Source organism: Homarus americanus, unplaced genomic scaffold (assembly GCF_018991925.1).
Source record: "Homarus americanus isolate GMGI-L3 unplaced genomic scaffold, GMGI_Hamer_2.0 scaffold51859, whole genome shotgun sequence".
Taxonomy (NCBI): Eukaryota; Metazoa; Arthropoda; class Malacostraca; order Decapoda; family Nephropidae; genus Homarus; species Homarus americanus.
The window spans coordinates 1,196,632-1,216,169 of NW_024711292.1; the positions used below are offsets into that span (position 1 = coordinate 1,196,632).

Sequence of the window (19,538 nt, forward strand, 5' to 3'; positions counted from 1 at the left end):
CTGCATTTTTTTTTTACTTTGTATGTACTTTTCTGTGAGCTGGAACCAATTACCCAATATCCCAATATCGTTAACAGAGGGACCACTGTACTGTATTCATATAAAATTTGTTATTTTGTTGAAAAATATTCATGATCTTGTAGCCACAGTGAATGATTCACAGCATCTTTCTCCCCACACAAAATTCTGGTTATGCCCCTGAACTTACACTCCAGTTAGTGAGCTACGGTAGTTTTACTTCAAACAAATTTTTTTTTTCACTCAAAGATTTTCTTTTTAAACCTTTAAAGAAAATAATTTATTCAACTACAGTAAACCCTTGGTAACTCAGAATTGATAACCCATAATTCAACATAATTCAGAATGACAGTAAAATAGTCAACAGAAAATTATTTTTGAATAATATTTTACCTTAACAATATTTTTTTTTCAAAACTCAATATATTCTGAGATATGATGACGCAATCTCGGATTGATGCAGGGAGGCTCTGCCCAGTCAGTCACTCGGTTACAGATCAGTAGGCCTAGTGAGGATATCCACCCACAGTCGCCCTACTTATTTTCACATATTTTGTGCAAAGTGCTATTCCACCAACATTGAAAATTTAAGCAGTATATATGTACAGTAATGCTTAAGTGAATAATAACATTTAAAATTGGTGATGTAAGTGCTTACAATACTGTACAGAAGTGTACTGTACATACTGCACTGTACGGTAATGCAGTGAACCCCCATCACTTCTGACACCTATCATGTGGCACAACAAGCTTGAATTATCCTCATCCTTCAACTGCAGTGCTGGTAAGTGTTCATTTTTTTTGCAAATTTTCTGATTATGGTAAGTTATTTGGCCAAGAAGTTCGGTATTGGGCTGGGATAAAAAAAAAAGCCTTGATAACATGGAATGGTTAAGAGTCCCATATATTCTAAGTTTATCAAGGGTTTACTGTACCATGTAAACCACAGAAATCACATTAATCCAGATACATTAAACTGAATCTGCTTGAAGTTACCAGAATTCCCCTCGAGGTCTGTTAAAAATGACTTCCATGAAAAAGAAATTTTTACTTTGTGGACAAAAGAAATATAAATAATAAATAGTAACTGAATACACAGTAGATTCTTTAGGTAATCAATAAATTAAAAAAATAATAATAAAATAAAAATAAATATATAAACTTTATTCTTAGGGATATTGTCTGTTTTGACTGACAAAGTTGGTGGAATTATCGATTTCCCATTGATATTTGTCATGAGTGACTGCACCTTACGAATGTGATATATCATACAACCACTACTCGTGAAATCTTTCAGTAGCCTTCAACAAAATTTCCCCAAATTTACATTGGCGAGTGGTAGGTGGCGACTGTATCTTGCAATAATTTATAGAAAAATTGTAGCCTGTAGTCCTATTGTTTTTTGTTTTTTTGCTGTATAGGCACAAAAGGCAGGGAATGCACTTACAACTGATACTGGACTACTACAGTGGCCTAGTGTAAAAATCATGGCATTGTTTCCAGTGACACCCATTCATCAACCTCAATTTAATCCAAATACAGAATGTAATACTGAGAGGCTTTATTACTACGTATACTGTATTAGAAAATAATATACTGTACTGTACAGGTCATATTTTCACTTCATTTGGTTCAAAATAAAAATTAATTGTCTTGATTACTGGTATAACAAATCCAAAACCTAAATATAAGATTTTAATAATATTCAAATTTAATTCTACTCTTAACAAGTACAGTAACTACGATCAGTGATGCATATTTCATTCAACCATATTAACATTATATGGTAAAAACCCATCAAAGTACAGTAACATCAAATGAGCCTCAATACATCCAAACAGCATGCACCTACCCTCTCATGTGGCCAATTTAATAAAAATAATAATACAGTAAAAAAATAATAATAAAAATTAAACTTAACAATACTCTTAATGAATATATAACTACATTCAATATATTTAAACCAGTTCTACCCATTAGCAGACCCTAAAGTAATTAATTTTTAAAAACAAACTATAAGCAAAGGACAAATTGAAATTTTCATCTATATCTCCATTAAAATTACTTTGTAATGGGAAAATAATGATTTTACTTTATTTATTGAACTAACCAAAAAAAAAATTTTTTTTTCATAACTTACTTAAACGAAAAGTCTCAAACCAAACTAAAGAATGCATGAAGATTTTAAACTGTCACATCATGATTTTAACTCTAGAGTATTGCCAGAAATTTTAACTTTAATTTTCACATATATACTAAGTAAATCCCTAAGTCTAAAAGAACAAATTACAAAAAACAAACAAAAACTTAAGAGTAAAAAACAGAACAAACCAAGGATAGGCCAATTTCCCTCCTCCATACAACCCACCTTTACCTTCTCTCTCTTTACCCGACTCTCATGACGTTCAGCTCGTTCACTTCTCTCCACACGCTCGGGTTTCTCAACACGTTCAATTTTTTCTGGCCGCTCAATTTTCTCTGGGAGTTCTACAAAATCAGGTCGATCAACCTGAGTGCGAACTTGGCGCTCTTCCTGTCGCTCTTGACGAGCCTCTTCTCTGGCACGTTCTTTTGCTTCTCGACGTTCACGCCTTGCTGCCTCACGATCAATTTCCAGGATGGGCTATAGTACAGGGTAGGGAAAAATTTTTACCACTAAATTTTTTTGAAAATACAAGATTCATGGAAAAGAAATACTTAAAGTACAGTCAGCTTACCTTCTCTGTACCAGTATTATTTTTTTATTTACTGTACTATACACTTATCTCTCCATATTCGCAAGGGTTATGTTCTCCAAAATTAATGGAAATTGTGAATTCGCAAATACCTGTACTGTACTGAATTTAATACCTCAAGGAAAAAATAGGGTATGGTACCATGCCTATCAAGATTATAATTTGTCATAATATTTTGGGTTAGAAATGATAAATGTTTCAGAGATGATGTTGTTTATATGGATTGAGTATTTATAATACAAATTAATAGATTTAAACAAATATATATTTTTTCTCTATGTAGTATAATTCAAGTCTGAGTATGTAAATCAACACGTAACTTATATCACTCAGGATATTATAGTCCACTCCAGTAAAGCCGTTTTCTCTAATAGCTACAGAGCAAAAATCACAAAACTACTGTACTCTAATGTGGCTTAGAAATAAAGAAAAGAAAATATAAAACTAAAACATAAGAAAAATTAAAAACATATACTGTATGTGTGGAGAGAGAGAGAGAGTGTGTGTGTGTGTGTGTGTGTGTGTTGGGGGGGGAGGTGAACATATATGGAGGCAGTGAGCTGTGCTGTGTGGCCGACTCACCCGTGTCCCTCCCCCATGTGACGCAACAGCATACACACACGTCTCAGTCAGCTGGTTGACTGCCTGGCTGAACTGTTTTGAAAGCACTTAGATGATGGTTTGAGTGTGGAAGGAGCTATTTTTTGTACAAAAAATATGTGCTTTTGTATTTCAAGATATGCTATGTATCAACTTTACTGTTTATCATAGCAATTTTTGTTAGCAAAGCAGTTATTCCACCACTGGTGGCAGACATGCAAATGAATGATTTCAGTTACATTCAAATTGTTGGACTAAATTATAATTTTTACAGAAGCAAGGGGGACAAAGTTCAGATACCCGGAAGATTCAGATAATTGGAATTTGGATAAAAGGAAATGGACTGTAGATTAAAAAAAACCCTATGACATTGGAATTACCATAAAAGTGGAAAAGTTCTGGATACAGTGGCCTGACATGAATGGGGGAGGTTGTTGGGTGTTACTGGGTCAGTACCGTGGGAACCAAATTTTCCTAGGGCCCTGAATATTAATTCTGGTGCCCTAGATACTTTGTGGTGCAATGTATAGCACCTTATACCCAAAATATTGCAGTGCTACAGCATCCTCCTTCCTTGCATTCACGTACTGGGTGGAGTGTGAGGAGGACGGTGCGGCACACATGAGAGAACTGACTAACCACGGAGTGTGTGCAAAAGATTCTCATCAGCTATGGTTGGTCTAAAAATTTCTAACAGCCTCGCAAATAGCTGAATTTCAATACTAAACCTTGAATAAAGGACCACTAATAATGTTTTGCAAACAAGTGAATCTGCAAATACTGTACAAGGGTATAAATGTATATAAATCAAGTCATAAGAAACTACTGTACAGTACAGTAGTTGCAAATTACTAGCCAAATTAAACACAGCTTGTTTTATATTTCCTTAAACCTATAATCTCAAATTGAAATTTCAAAATTTTTTAATCTATCTTAAGGAAAAATACCATACTGTACTTAGATATACGGTGCTGTACACCGGAAAAAAAATTATATATGTTCAAATCTCTATAAATTGCTAAACAGTACATACTTACGCCCATACCATACAGGAAGCCTGTGTAATTTAGGTTCGAAAATTAACATCCTTGAGTCACAAGAGGGCTCAAGTCACTGCATTAGAATAGGCATTCAATCCTTGTGTCAGCCAATGAATACACCTTCTCTACCCTACGTCCTGTTCTCAGCCAATCACACTGTTCTATGGTCCTGACCCACACCGCCCAGTCACTCCAATTGCCCGCCATAAATTCTTGTGCTCACACAAAGGGATATTACTTTGACAGTTTATGCGCTTTTATTGTGAATGTTAGTGGATCAGTTAATCTACATCGGCTGATAATGCAATTCAATCTTTCTCTTCCACCGGCTCACCTTCTGGTGCCAAGAAATGCCCTTGCAATCCTAAAACTTGGCTTGTAAACAGGACCAAAAAGGAATGCAGTTGCGACCTATATCCTCTGATTTCTATTTGTGGGGTCATTTAAAAAATTTACTTTATGCTACAGAGGTTTAAGCACAAGATGAATTGTGGCTACAAGTTTGTGACAACTGCAAAAGGATTGGAAATACTCCAGACCATCAATGGTGGAATGTGCTGTGGCATACACTGAAGAAAAGGGGAGGAATTTTTAACATTTAATGTAATAATGTAAATATATTCTCACCAGCATTAATTTGATAACTTTCAAGTGCTTTAACTAGGAAACTATGGGGGTACCAATATATATATATATATATATATATATATATATATATATATATATATATATATATATATATATATATATATATATATATATCCCTCACTTTATCAATGTTTGAGATACAAAATTTTGCATATAAAAATTTTCTATTCTTACACCTCGTTCTTATTATACAAAAGCTATTCTTGCTTATATGAATTTAATTTTGTGAATCAATTTATTTATTTTATTTTATTTATATATTTTTGTTATTGAGGCTTTCTTGGTATTGAGGAACTGAACCCTATTTTTACCATATTATGTTATTCGAGATACAAAAATTCAATAAAAGAATGGTTTTCAAGGAACCTAACCCATTCATAAAGTGAGGGATACCTGAATGTACAGATATAACAGAATAACATGCATAATATAAACGTCACCAACAATAATTAGAATAATATTATGGTAAAAACTAGCATATCATTAATATTATAAATTACTGAAAAAATCAAGCAACAATAAACTATGAAACTCAATAATGTGAAGAGAAAATTAACATGAGTACTATAGAATATACTACAGTAATGCAAACAACAATGAAAATAATATTACAATTCACTGTCATGTAACTTCCTTACTTTATACAAGATGATCATGTAGATGTAGAATAATGTTTGTAAAACCCAGGAAAACAAAACATCACCAGTGACCCATATTATTTTTCTATTATCACATACGTCTTCTCAATCTTAATGGTTGTAGCAATATAACAATTATGAATAAGGTTAAATACTATAGATTATTCTTGAGCTTTGTAATACTGCATTACACATCTCATTGCTGCACAATCTAAACTACTTACACCACCAGCACCACTTGTCGACATACAGTATATGCCTGGCCCAGATTCCACTACTTTTTGTGTTTACAAACCAAGTTTCAGGGTTACAAAAGCATTTCTTGGCACCAGACAGTTAGATAATGGAAGAGGAATGTTGAAGTGCATCATCAGCCATGTTATTAGTTGAATAATCCACCAATATTCACAATAAAAGCACAAAAACAGCTCGAGAAGACATGGCAGGAAACTGGAGAGGCTGGGCAGCATGGGTTGGGACCATAGCACAGCGACTGGTTGAGAGCAGGGCAAGGGTTGATGTGGCACAATCAGTGGCTGACATGGGGATTGTACGCCCCTTCTAATGCACACCTTGAGTACTCTTTTGACTCCAGTAAAGTAAATCCCCAAGTTTACACTATGATGAGTCTCCTAAAATTGAATGACTTGCTGGAACTGCCCTATTATACAGTAGTCTCTCGCCAATCACGGGGGATTAGGTTCCTGAAAAACCTTGTGGTTGGCAAGACTAAAGGCTTATGGGAAATAGGGAGTTAGGTTCCAGAGCCTAACGAAGTTGCCTGCTCCTTCACTGAACAATACTGTAACTGTGATGTACATTTAATTCAATTTGAGGCAAATACATATAAAATAACTTAATATAAATTAAATAGTAATACAGTATAAATTTTACAGTACATCTCCATAGAGATGACATCTCTCTCTCTTTCCCCCTCCCCTTCGGATGTCACTAAGTTAGACTGTCCCTGTAGCTACATCCCTCCCTAGCTCTCCCTCTTCCAGGCCATGCTGTGCTATTGTCTTTTTTTTCTTGTATTTTAAGGATTTTTTTTTTACAAGGTCAAAAACATAGAGAATAAACATTTCTTATCTCTGCGGGATTGTGGGATGGGGCGCAGGGGATCTTGGTCTATCCCTACCATGCCAAGCAGTGAGCTGTGTTATTGTTATTTTTCAACTCATTTTTTCAGGGAGATATACAAAATAAAAGAAAGAATTATCATAGGGTCTAATACATCAAAAGAAGAGAGAATAAACATTTCTTACATTCATGGGAGTAAGCCCATGATCATGGGAGGGGGAAGGGTGCTCTTGTCTCCTGTGTTCTTAGTGAAAGAACTGCCATATGACAATACAACATTTTTTTCTTATATTGTATTTATTAGTATTATTTTTACTTATCTCTCACATTTACGGATGTACATATCAGACTGTGATGGGATAAAGATGCAAGGTTAATAAGTAGAGACATAAAACTAAATGCAGCGGTTGGGAAAATGGTATACAAAGTGAAAACCCTGGAAAAACGGAATCCATGGATAGGAAATCCACTGCTGGTGAGGGTTTACTGTATATGACGCGAGAGGCTGACCAGTGATGCTAACATTAACATTATTTTGTAAAACCTAGTGAATGTAAACAGGTTAATCCTAATGTCACAAGCTGTCACATCTCAGAGGGTAGTATCGATGGTGACCTGAGCTGACTCTTGATTCTCTTTTTCATATCTCAGGCAAGAGAGGGGATGACAGGCCTGGCAAAACCTTGTTGGTCTCTTTGATAAAGACCTGAGCTGAAAAGTGTTGCTGACACATAAGAAGGTTGACCCTCGCTGATTTGTCTGGAATAAAACTAACACTGAACATTGACCTCCGACTACCCTCTTAAATTGATTTTTTCTTCAAAATTTAGATGATTTTTCAATTTCTCCTTTAGAATTACATGAATTGTAAGGAGGGATGATTGTATAGGAAATTCCCAGCCCTGATCTTGTTGCAACTCAAAATATCAGGTGTATTCTCCTTAACATGTTAGGTAATACAGTACAGTACAGTATGTTATATGAGTAATGATGTTAAAGTTTTGTGTAGCCTTGGAAAGCCTTGGCTTCGGCTTCATGAATTTTTAAATGGTTGGCACTTTGGCTTTATGACTTTCTAATGGCTTTGGCTTCGAAGCTAGAGGCTTGGCTTTAAACCCACTCCCCACACACAGACACACTAAGGCTTTCTATTTCTGCATAAGGAATTAGGGTGTCTAATTTTTTCTTCTGTTTATGATGGACAGCATTTGAAGGAGCAATAGTAAAGACACAAATATAAGATACTTAATTTCATTAATCAAGATTAAAGCATGAAGATTAGTAAACTTCATCAATGGATAGCATTTCCCTTTGTCCATCAGAACATTTGCAACACTAACAGAAGCAAACATTAAAACATAATACAAAAAAGCAAAGATTAAAGTGAACTTAGTGAAAATAACATAGACAGCATCTGCTGACTTAACATGCATGACGAATATTCCTTGTAGGTCTAGTACAGCAACTGCCATGCTTGACAATTACCTAAAACTACACAGTGCCACAGGCTAAGGGGTGTTCAACCATGGGCTAATAGGGACTGCATTAACAATGTGGGAAAAGACATGAATAGATTACAGATGATACTAAAAGCCCTGCAGGAGCACCCATGGTTGTGTCATAGTGGTGAGTCTCCTCAGCAGGGAAGAATTAAATCACTTACGCTGATTACGCGTTCCTGTACTAGCGCCTCCGACCGGCGTTTCTTGCCCCGCAGCCGTCTGATCATCTTCTCGTCTGACACCCCACTCCTTTCCACCGTCACCACTACCTCCTCCTCCTCCTCTTCACTTGAGAAGTCTTCGCTCTGAGCAGGTGACACAGGAGCCTCATTACATAAAAGAACTAGCCAAGGAAACTCTTCCACAATATGACATTCATGCAACCAGCATAACAATAAAAAAAAAGAAAAACAGTAAACAATTTGTCTACATAAGCATTGAAAGTAAAATATATAAATGACTTGCTATTCAAAACCTTAATGTAAAGCTAACTTACATCACTAGTGCTTGTTGAGTCTGAATCATCTGATGATGATGACTCTGAGTCAGAGTCTGACCCTAGTTCTGCTTCTAATTGTTGATGCTGCTCTACAGTGGGTGGCTCCCACTGGCTAGTTCTTGTCTTAACATGGTAGAAGTAAACATGGCCATCTGCATCACGTGCAATCTTCCATCGTGGAGGCAGCTGAATGGTAATGGGTTCTGGTGGTGGTGGTGGTGGAGGGCCCTCATCATTATCAATCAATGGAATTGGTGTTGTGTTTGGATCCAAGGTCACAGATGCAACTGTAGTGTTAGAGGGAGCTTCTCCAGGAAGAGGAATGGAGAGTACTTTGGCTCCTTGTGGTGGAGTGCCTTCACATGGTACAGCCTGTCCAGGTAAGGGCTGTGATGGGGAAGCTTGGGAGATGCTGGAAATTTCACCAGGCAGTGGAATGTTAGCTGGATTCAGTGGATCATCTGGTCCTCCTTGGCCTGGGATAGCAGGTTCACCATCCGGAGCAAGATGGCCAGCTAAAGGTTGACTTGACTTAGTTTGTCCTGGTACGAACATTGCTAAAGGTGACCCACCTTCACCATCACCCTTTTGCTGACCATATGCAGCTGGCACAGGGATATTAGGATCTGTAAAAAGAAATTATGTAGCTATTTTATGAACTTCTCATCAGTCTTTAATTGTCAATGTTGCAAAAACATGAGAAACACTTAAGAAAAGTTAATTTCTAAAAATCAAGAGAAAGAACTATATACCAAGAGTATTCCTTATGGTAAGTAGGAATACACAGACATAACTCTTCACTCCTGTTAACAGCCGGCTTCAAAATCTTTACTATAGTATAGTACAGTGGTCCTTCGGTTAACGAAAGGTTCAATTAACGAAATTTAGGTTGACGAATTACCTCCCATAAGGATCTTCAATTCGGTTAGCGAACAAAACTTCGATTAACGAAATCCTTACGACATTCACGTTTTGTTGTGAGCATCAGCTGATGGGCTAGTCTGCCAATTCAGTAATCTGTTCTATGTTTACATTCGTTTCCAGTGGAGTAAATATCAAGAAAGTTGTGCTCTTTAATATTTTTGCATTTTTATATAAAAATTATTAGTCATTTTAAAATTTAGTTAACATATTGATAATATATGCAGAACAGGGAACTAGTTTTTTGTGAGCCCATCAGCCACTTGACTCACCCACCAGGCGTCAGTTTGGCTTTGTTTAAAGTGGAGTGAACATCGATTTTGTTGGTGCCTTGAATATTTTTGCATTTTTACATTAAAATTATTGGTCATTCTGAAATTTAGTTAACATATTGATAATATATCGCACAGTGCAGTGTTGATTTAAATAAAATAATCTTGAATTACACCTAGTGAGCTTAAAATTTTATTGGTGAAATTACTGCATTAAGCATGAGTCCAAAGAAAGGCGATTTCTCCTCCATCCCCCATTTCCTTCTCTTCTCCCTTCTCCTCCACCCCCACTTCTAATTCCCATCATCATCATCAACCAGGAACCTTCTACATACACACCTCAAAGTAAGTGTACTTTACTGCATTTTTTTTTTTACTTTGTATGTACTTTTCTGTGAGCTGGAACCAATTACCCAATATCCCATTGAAACAATGGATTCGGTTAACGAAATTTTCGGTTAAAGAATGACTCTGTGGAGCGAATTGTGTTCGTTAACTGAGGGACCACTGTACATACTGTACTTAACCATGGGCATCCACAGGGAGGTGCACTTGTACCCGCAAGAAGATGAGAAATGCTCTTTTTTTCCACACTCCTTGTTCATAATATGTGTATGAAATTACAAGTTTTTAAGTGAACTGTTTGTTCCTCAATGTTCCCACAATGGACACTTGCGGTAAGCTGGCACTTTTGACAATTCCTCTGCCGGTTGGGGCTGGCTGGCCAACTCAGGTAAGGCCACCAAGACAAAATCACCGAGGAACCACGTATACCTGTTGTTAGGTCATGATGAAGCTGTGACTATTTGTCAAAATTGACGATGCATTATTTTACAGTTAGTTAAATTAGCAATTTTCAGAAACTTTACATAGTGTTGGATATTTTATTCATTTTTTATTTTTTATAACTAGTATAATACAGTATTTGGGTAACTACACAATTTGTTAAGTACAATACTGTATGATACAATTATAAACACCATATAATATCCGTTAATATCATTTTTTTATTTACGTCAACTGTCTTGGAAATTATTGATAGCTATAAGCGTACTTCAAAAATTTGCTACAATGAGTTCATGCATACCAAGCATGTCACTTGTAAAACCAAGTTGTGGTTGAAATGAGAGAAAAGATCCAGTGGTTGCTGAATGTTGGAAAAAATGGCGCAGTTAAATGATATCTACAACATCGATTATTTTGCTGAGGAGTCGAAATGTGGACACAGCGTCAACAATCCCAGAAGAAAACCACAGAATCCGGTGCAACCTCGTCCTTGACAGATCTTCTGAAGCTGTGTGATTTGTTTCCTGTTATTTGAGAAGCCTTACTGATCCCCTTGAACACTTCCAGCCTCCACTTTTAAAGTAGAGCAGTCATTTAGCATGCTGAGACATGTCAAGACATGGCTTCCATCAACAACATCAAATGAACGCTTCTCTGGCTTGTACATGCTCAGCGTCCATCCCCAGAAGGTATTAAATAGAAAGAATGCCTTCACTGAAGACATAATTGATCGTTTTGGAGCTGATAAGAGCAGCCTGCAAAATTGATTTAACCATTGAAATTACGCTGCTAGCATTGGCCATCCCTAGATTTTCAGAATTAATGATATCAAATTGATTATTTTCGTTAAGTTTTGAATGCTTCAGGTCAACCCTATGATACTTTTAGTAATTAATAATTTGGTGATAAAACTGATAAACGATATTGCTGATCATACATTACTCGAAAATAACTAGATTATACTTTACCATATTTTTATATGGATGTATACAGTAAAGCCTCGAATAACGACGTTAATGTGTCCTCCAATGTTGCAGTGTAGGATGAATCGTCTTAACGCGAATCATTAATTACCATTAAAATAAAGCAATATTAACGAGATGCGTTCCCAAGTGTGACCTTTTCATATCTTTTGTGTGGCTTTTTACCCTCTTTTCTCCCCGAAACAATACAATTAATAAAAATTGCAAACTATATTCTTTAAATAATGTTTCTGAATGCACCTTATACAATATAAATGAATAATAATATGGTCACACATGAGAAGATGGGACGCCATTGTTTGTTTACAGCCAGGAGTCCGGGACGATAGTTCTACACGAGAAAATTAAGATAAGAGACGACATTGTTGTCTGTTTACACCCATTATGTCAGTTATCCACCTGAAACTAAAGAAAATAAGACCCTGGTTGTTGTTGGAGCAAATTAATGTAAAAAACATGTATGTTTTAATTAATGTTATTTAATGTACAGTAGAAGTAACCACCGATATTAAAGAAAAAGTGACTGATAGTAGAACACCAATGTATACGCACTCAAGGAAACATACTTAAGAATATGTACAAAAGATTCATTATTGTTTGTTACTGAATACCCGGTATGTATTTGATTGAATTAATGTTTATATATGTGAAATGAACAATGCAATTCATTAACAATACATAGAATATTAAAACACACAAGAGGAGACAAGACGGCATTGTTTTCGTGAGTGACGATGGTTCTACATAAAAAACTGAAGAAAATAAGACCCTGGTGGTAGCTGTAGTGAAGTTAATTTTAAAAAATTGCATACCTGTATGTATGTTTTAAGTAATGCTATTTAATATTAATAAATGGAACACTAGTAGTAGCTAACCACTAATGGTAAAGAAATAAGGTGAGACGATTCGGAACGCCAACGTATGAACAGTAAGTGAGTACATGTAAAAACACATCATTTCTCTACATATGAATATGAAAGCAACACTTATTTTCTGTTCATATATGTTTTAAGTAATATTTACGAATGTAAAACTAAAATTCTCTTCACCAAATGGTGGTAAAGTCTAAAACATAAGGACAGCCAAAGAATGTTGTGCGAGTTTTTACTCAGATGACGAAGTCATCAGGTTCAACTTTGGCTGAAGCTGTAGGTTCAACTCTGGCTGAAGCTGTTACTGAACCTGAAGTTGATGTTGAAGCTGCTTATGATGCTGAATTTGATGGTGTAGCTGAAGTCGAAAGAACCTTGCACAGCTGCTTTCTTTTCTCATTATACATCTTTATGTAGAGGTCATTTGCATTTATTTAAATTTTAATGCTTTGTTCTGTTAATGGATCCACTTCAGAAAATATGTTCATTGCTTGCTCCATATAATATCCACAGACCTCTCACCTTTTTCATATCGTTTTAACACATCTAGTTTCTCGGCTAAGCTTAGACACTTTCTATTAGCTTTTGAAACAACACAACCATCACTTGCTCTCTTGCTCATGTTGAATAGGGATGCAAATATGCTGTAAGATACCAGAGAAAGTTTTTCTCCTGTTCCTGTTCCAGATGCGTGAAAACAAAAGGCCCGCCGAGCTCCGACTGTTGTTTACCACTCATAAGCAAGACAGCCTCTTTGTGCAATGCGCTCTTAATTTTTTTTTTCAGTATTTTTTTTTTATAATGCATATTGGGATTTAGTTATTACTTATTTGAAAATGTAATTTTATTTTATTTTTATTATATTTTGGTCGTAAATACGAATGAAATAAGGACGTAAATTGAATTAGGTCCTAAATTAACTAGGGTTTTAAATATGAAAAGTTGTTGGTCGAACCGTTGTTATCGGAGGCTTTACTGTATACCTGTTTTGAATCAACTGACATGTCAGGTCTTGTCTTGCTTTCATGCCTCCCCCTGGAAAAAATTCTGTGGATGCCCATGTACATAACACTTCTGCTCTGGTAACAGTCAACATCCAAATCTTTAGTATATAGGTAGTTACATAACTCTTCACTCCTGTTAACAGCCAGCATCCAAATCTTTAGCAAAGGATCAGTTTAAGCCACGTTATTAAAACAGGAAGTCTTACCAGATCCGTTGTAAGGTTGCCAACTGGCTGCAACTGGGTCCCAATAGTACTGATACGTAGGGTCAAAAATTGGAGTCAGGTAAGGATCATGACCAAGTAGACGGCACCGGTCTACATGCATGGCCCACATCTCTTCTTGCATTTTCCGTTGCTTGGCTTCTTCTTCCTCCTGTTGAACCTAAGGTACAACAATTACATGTTAACTTCATTCAATTAAAATCGTAAAATATAAAACTTATTCTGAAATCCCATGTTACAACCATAATATCCTGCTAAGTCTACTGGGTAAACACACAAAATACCCAACAAAAATGTGCGGCAGTTACCGGTATACAGTAAAGATACCTTCTTTTTGCAACCATAGCCTTTAATATGGGTACTAGAAGCAAAAATTTTAATTTAAGGCTGGAGGCTAATGTGTTGAGTTTTTGTGATATCATACCAGCAGTGCACACTTTGCTGGAGGAAGGAGGGACCTGAGGTGCTTTGTTAAGGTTCAGTCATGAATGGGGTTTCAAAACTGATCTTCCATTTATGACTTGTCCAAAGCAACTTGTGTTAGTGAAACCAGTAAATAAAGAGGAATAAAACGTTGTTAGAAAATACTTGAAAGATAATTCCAATTTAAGAAATTACAGTAAAAGACCACAAAACCTTGGGAAAAAGAACCATAAAAACAGGTATGCACAATATTTTATATGCAAATTTATCACATACATAAAATATACTTATGTTCCAAACTTACACCACTAAACCTAAAATCTACAATGAACATAACATATACCCTGTATACTCATTTATCCTCAAAGGTCGCAGATGTAAAACTACCAACCGTTCAGAAACAGGTCGGGTAATATTGTTCAGAAAGTCTCGCATCACATCGACCCCTTGGCTAACGATACTTTTTGGGGTCAGTGAACATTTAATGCTTATTGATGTGTGTGTACATGTGTTTGTACAGTATGTGTTAGTGTCTGTTTGTATACATACTGTACAGGTATCAACCCACTTAGACAATTCCCACATGTACGATTATAGCTCAAAATCGTCCATACATCACAAATTCTATTAGAAATACTGTGTTTATTATAGGAATAAATTATGAAATATATTAAGATGAATAAATTATAGGGATAAAATATGAATTATATTAGGATTAACAAACGAAAAATATTATTTTTAATTTTATTTTAATTATTATTGTGAATATGATTATTTTAATTATTATTACTGTAATTGTTATTTATCTAAGAATTAAATGTTATTAATTTGTATTCAAATATTTCATGTTATACATGTATTTGCATTCATGAAAATATTAAGTATTTGTAGATCCTGTCAGTAAGTCAACTTGACAAGCTTAATATTCACATGAACTGTGGTCAGGTGACCTCATAATAGCATGAAGGTTAAATCAGGTGGAAATAGTGGGGTCATTTAGTTAGGTCATGGCTTTGGGAGGAAACAGTCTTTAATCTTTATAATAAAACATTTTGAGTATAAATTATGTCATATTTTGTTATTCCTATTATTCATATTATATTCCCATAATTCAGGCATCCTAACATAATTCATAATATATTCCTATAAGAAAAACAGTATTTCTAATAGAATTTGTTATGTATGGATGATATTTAGCTATAATCCTACATTTGGGAATCGTCTTCATAGTACTGTTTTATTTTATGACAAATATAGGCTGAAATATCTGGCTAAACATACATTTATCCCAGCAAATATTTGTTAATTATTGAATAAAACTATGGCGGTGCGGAATGAGGTGTAAAATTCCATAACTTTTTAAAATTTGGGCTAGCCACAACTACAAAAACTGAAAGTTTGTATCGGTCAAATCTGAGGTCTGGATCCAGTCACGGAAGGATTTCCCTATGTTCTACAACATGACACAAAAGGGTGCAGATTCTTTTATTCCTGGGGTAGAAACCCAATATCCCCCCCCACCCTCAAACCATTAGCTAAAACAAAATTTTCTATCATTCTATTTTATATCACATAAAGGAATTAATTTTAAAAACCTCAGGGTAGACACCTGTGCCTGGAATAAAGAATGTTCTTATAAGTTGAGTAACTGATTAAGAAATCAAGTTCTCCACTAAATACAGCCCAGGTAGGTTGACCCCCCATAAATCTACAAGCCGGTACAACTACAATTAAGTAGCTAACAAACATAAATAAACCTTACCAAATGACATAAAAAAGGGCAAAAGAACATGGCTCACCATAAAACTAACACCAAGATTTGTTTGACTTAGCAAAATACCCCTAGTGCTGAATAAACTACAGTATGTGTACCAGTGTGCACTTCTCTATATCTCTCTACCTGGAAACTGCTGGAAGACTCAGTTCTAATCTAAAATGAGGTACAGTTCTAACTGAACAGTCAGTCCTGTAATGTTAACAATACCAGAGTCAGAAGTGATAAGTGAAATGTCTAATGCTGGCTACATTAAGACTTTTAAGCCCCCAGCATTGAGTAGCAATGTTTGTTTCTATTATCCCCATTATGGTTGTGTTAGGAAGGTATAACTAACCCATAGGGATTGTGGGTACTTTAAGCCTGGCACTTTGGACATATATTAGGTCACAAAAATACTATACTTTTAAAAATGTGAAACACTTAATTCTTTTTAAATATATGCAGTACTACACTGACTTCAATCAAATGATACTTATTTGGTGTCCAAGTCTGGGTGTGGCACTAAGTCTAACAAAAGGTTGCTGTGTTACTGAATAAGATATTATAATACAAAACAAAATCAAAATTTCTTATAAATATGATTTAAAGGAGTGAAAGTGAAAAAGCACAAAACAACAAGTGTAAAAGTTGTACTATCAGAGAAAAGGGAACAATAGGAGGCAAGGTGCTCTAGAGTAAAATGTAAATAAGAAACCTATAAACAGGGAAAAAATTACATACAAATTTAAGATTAGTCTGGAAAGTAGAAGTGTAAATCTTTGTGTCTAGTCCTAATTCAGAGTGTGAATCTCAATACAAGAGTGAACAAAACAGCTAATAGGCTAAATTCTTACCTTCATGGCGAACAATTGTCTTCTCTGCTCTTTCGACATCTTTGGTGAATCAGACGACCTGTCTTCTCTGTCGTTTCTACCTCCACCTCGGCGATGACGCTCTCTGTCTCGATCAGGGGATCGTCGCCGTCGATCATAATACGAATCCCGTCTGTTGTACCTAAGAGACAGAATGCCACATCTACATAAGCATTAATAACATGGATTTGGAAAACATTCATAAACTTTTCATAATAATGTTTTAACAGATATTGTTATAGAGTAAAAAAGCAATACAGAAAAGAGAAAGGTAATTTAAAAGTGCTTGTAATTCTTCCTTCAAACAGTTTAGGACTGACTACAAACATTTATGACAAATGGTTAATTGAAATACAGTACAGTAAAAGTAATGAGTAATGAGAAATGGATACAGTACAGTGAAAGTAATATATAATAAGGAATGGTTACAGTGTGACTGAGCACTTACCTTTAATGTAGTCAGCTGAATGCACATGGGGCCCCCATAATTTTCTAATTATACATGGAGACTACATTAACTGGAAACGTTTCGGTATAGAAAATGTGTGTCATTTGAAGAAAAATTTTTTTTTTTTTTAATAAAAAATCTGCAGCGGTTGTAAGTCCCGACAGTCGTAAGTCGTAGCAGTCGTAAGTCGGGGTCTGTCTGTATACGTATATATATGTACGTATATATATATACGTATATACTGTATATATACGTATATATATATATATATATATATATATATATATATATATATATATATATATATATATACGTATATATATATACGTATATATATATACGTATATATATATAATAATAATAATAATAATAATAATAATTAACGGTTTATTGAAAAAGTTCTGCAGCCCGAAGGCTGAAAATATACATTGGACATAAATGACTTATTACATACATTGGTGGTTTAACAAAAGCCTTCATTAGAGAAAGGTAAAGGAACATACAGTGAACATACAGATTATTGTAGGTGTTGAACAGCAAACTCGTAGTGTAGTAACTCCCTCCCAGATGGTGTTAGGAGGGACCTCACGTGGTGTAGTAGTTCCCTCAGATGGTATTATGAGGGATCTGGCGTGGTGTAGTAATTCCCTCGCAGATGGTGTTATGAGGGGCCTCACGTGGTGTAGTAATTCCCTCACAGATGGTGTTATGCGGGGCCTCACGTGGTGTAGTAATTCCCTCACAGATGGTGTTATCGCGAGGGGCCTCACGTGGTGTGTGTTCCTCACAGATGGTGTTATGAGGGGACCTGGCGTGGTGTAGTAATTCCCTCACAGATGGTATTATGAGGGCCTCCGTGGTGTAGTATCTCCTTCACATACATGGTGTTATGAGGGACCTGGCGTGGTGTGTGTTCCCTCACAGATGGTGTTATAAGGGGCCTCACGTGGTGTAGTAATTCCCTCACAGATGGTGTTATGAGGGGCCTCACGTGGTGTAGTAATTCCCTCACAGATGGTGTTATGAGGGGCCTCACGTGATGTAGTAACTCCTTCACATATGGTGTTATGAGGGGTCTCACGTGGTGTAGTAATTCCCTCACAGATGGTATTATATGAGTGAGGTGTGGTTCCAGGCCTTCCTATCGTAGACGGATTAACACATGGCTGGTTGTTGAGTCTCACAGGCCGTTATCACTGGGTACCTGGGACCTCACTGTGTATATGTATATATATATATATATATATATATATATATATATATATATATATATATATATATATATATATATATATATATATATATATATATATATATATATATATATATATATATATATATATATATATATATATATATATATATATATATATATATATATATATATATATATATATATATATATATATATATATATATATATATATATATATATATATATATATATATATATATATACCTAGACCCGACTTGACCGTGGGACCGACCGCCTCAGATATAGATAAAAAAAAATTTAAATGACACGCATTTTCTATACCGAAACGTTTCCAGTTAATGTAGTCTCCATGTATAATTAGAAAATTATGGGAGCCCCATGTGCATTCAGCTGACTACATTAAAGGTTAAGTGCTCAGTCACACTGTATCCATTCCTTATTATTTATTACTTTCACTGTACTGTATCCATACATCATTATTCATTACTTTTACTGTACTGTATTTCATTGTTGATTTTTACTTTATATATATATATATATATATATATATATATATATATATATATATATATATATATATATATATATATATATATATATATATATATATATATATATATATATATATACATATATATATATATATATATATATATATATATATATATATATATATATATATATATATATATATATATATATATATATATATATATATATATATATATATTTTTTTTTTTTTTTTTTTTTTTTTTGTGATTATTATTATTATTATTATTATTATTATTATTATTATTATTATTATTATTATTATTATTATTTTTCTTTTTTAACCAATAGTTGAAAATTTGTATTTCAGGCATAAAGTTAGTGCAGTCACTCCAAGCACACTGGTGTGGCTGGCGTGCACTTGGTCCTCTATGTCCACGGACACCACGTGCAGCCATCATGATAGCTGGTGGGTAACTGGACCACTAGACTGAGACAATGATTATGTA

General features: G+C 34.8%; 1 protein-coding gene across 8 annotated transcripts in view; it reads right to left on the reverse strand.

Moving 5' to 3' along the window:
• Nucleotides 1-19,538, reverse strand: part of LOC121869854 (probable histone-lysine N-methyltransferase CG1716) — a 96,780-nt gene that overhangs the window by 7,172 nt on the left and 70,070 nt on the right. For 5 of the 8 annotated variants that reach the window (XM_042371709.1, XM_042371789.1, XM_042371614.1 and 2 more), the window contains 5 exons: nt 16,859-17,039; nt 13,808-13,985; nt 8,761-9,389; nt 8,426-8,569; nt 2,387-2,641 (listed from right to left, as the gene is read on the reverse strand). In XM_042371709.1, the coding sequence (XP_042227643.1) occupies nt 2,387-2,641; nt 8,426-8,569; nt 8,761-9,389; nt 13,808-13,985; nt 16,859-17,039 (1,387 nt within the window). The remainder of the gene's footprint in view (nt 1-2,386; nt 2,642-8,425; nt 8,570-8,760; nt 9,390-13,807; nt 13,986-16,858; nt 17,040-19,538) is intronic. The other 3 variants (XM_042371926.1, XM_042371866.1, XM_042371996.1) reach the window with 3 other exon arrangements.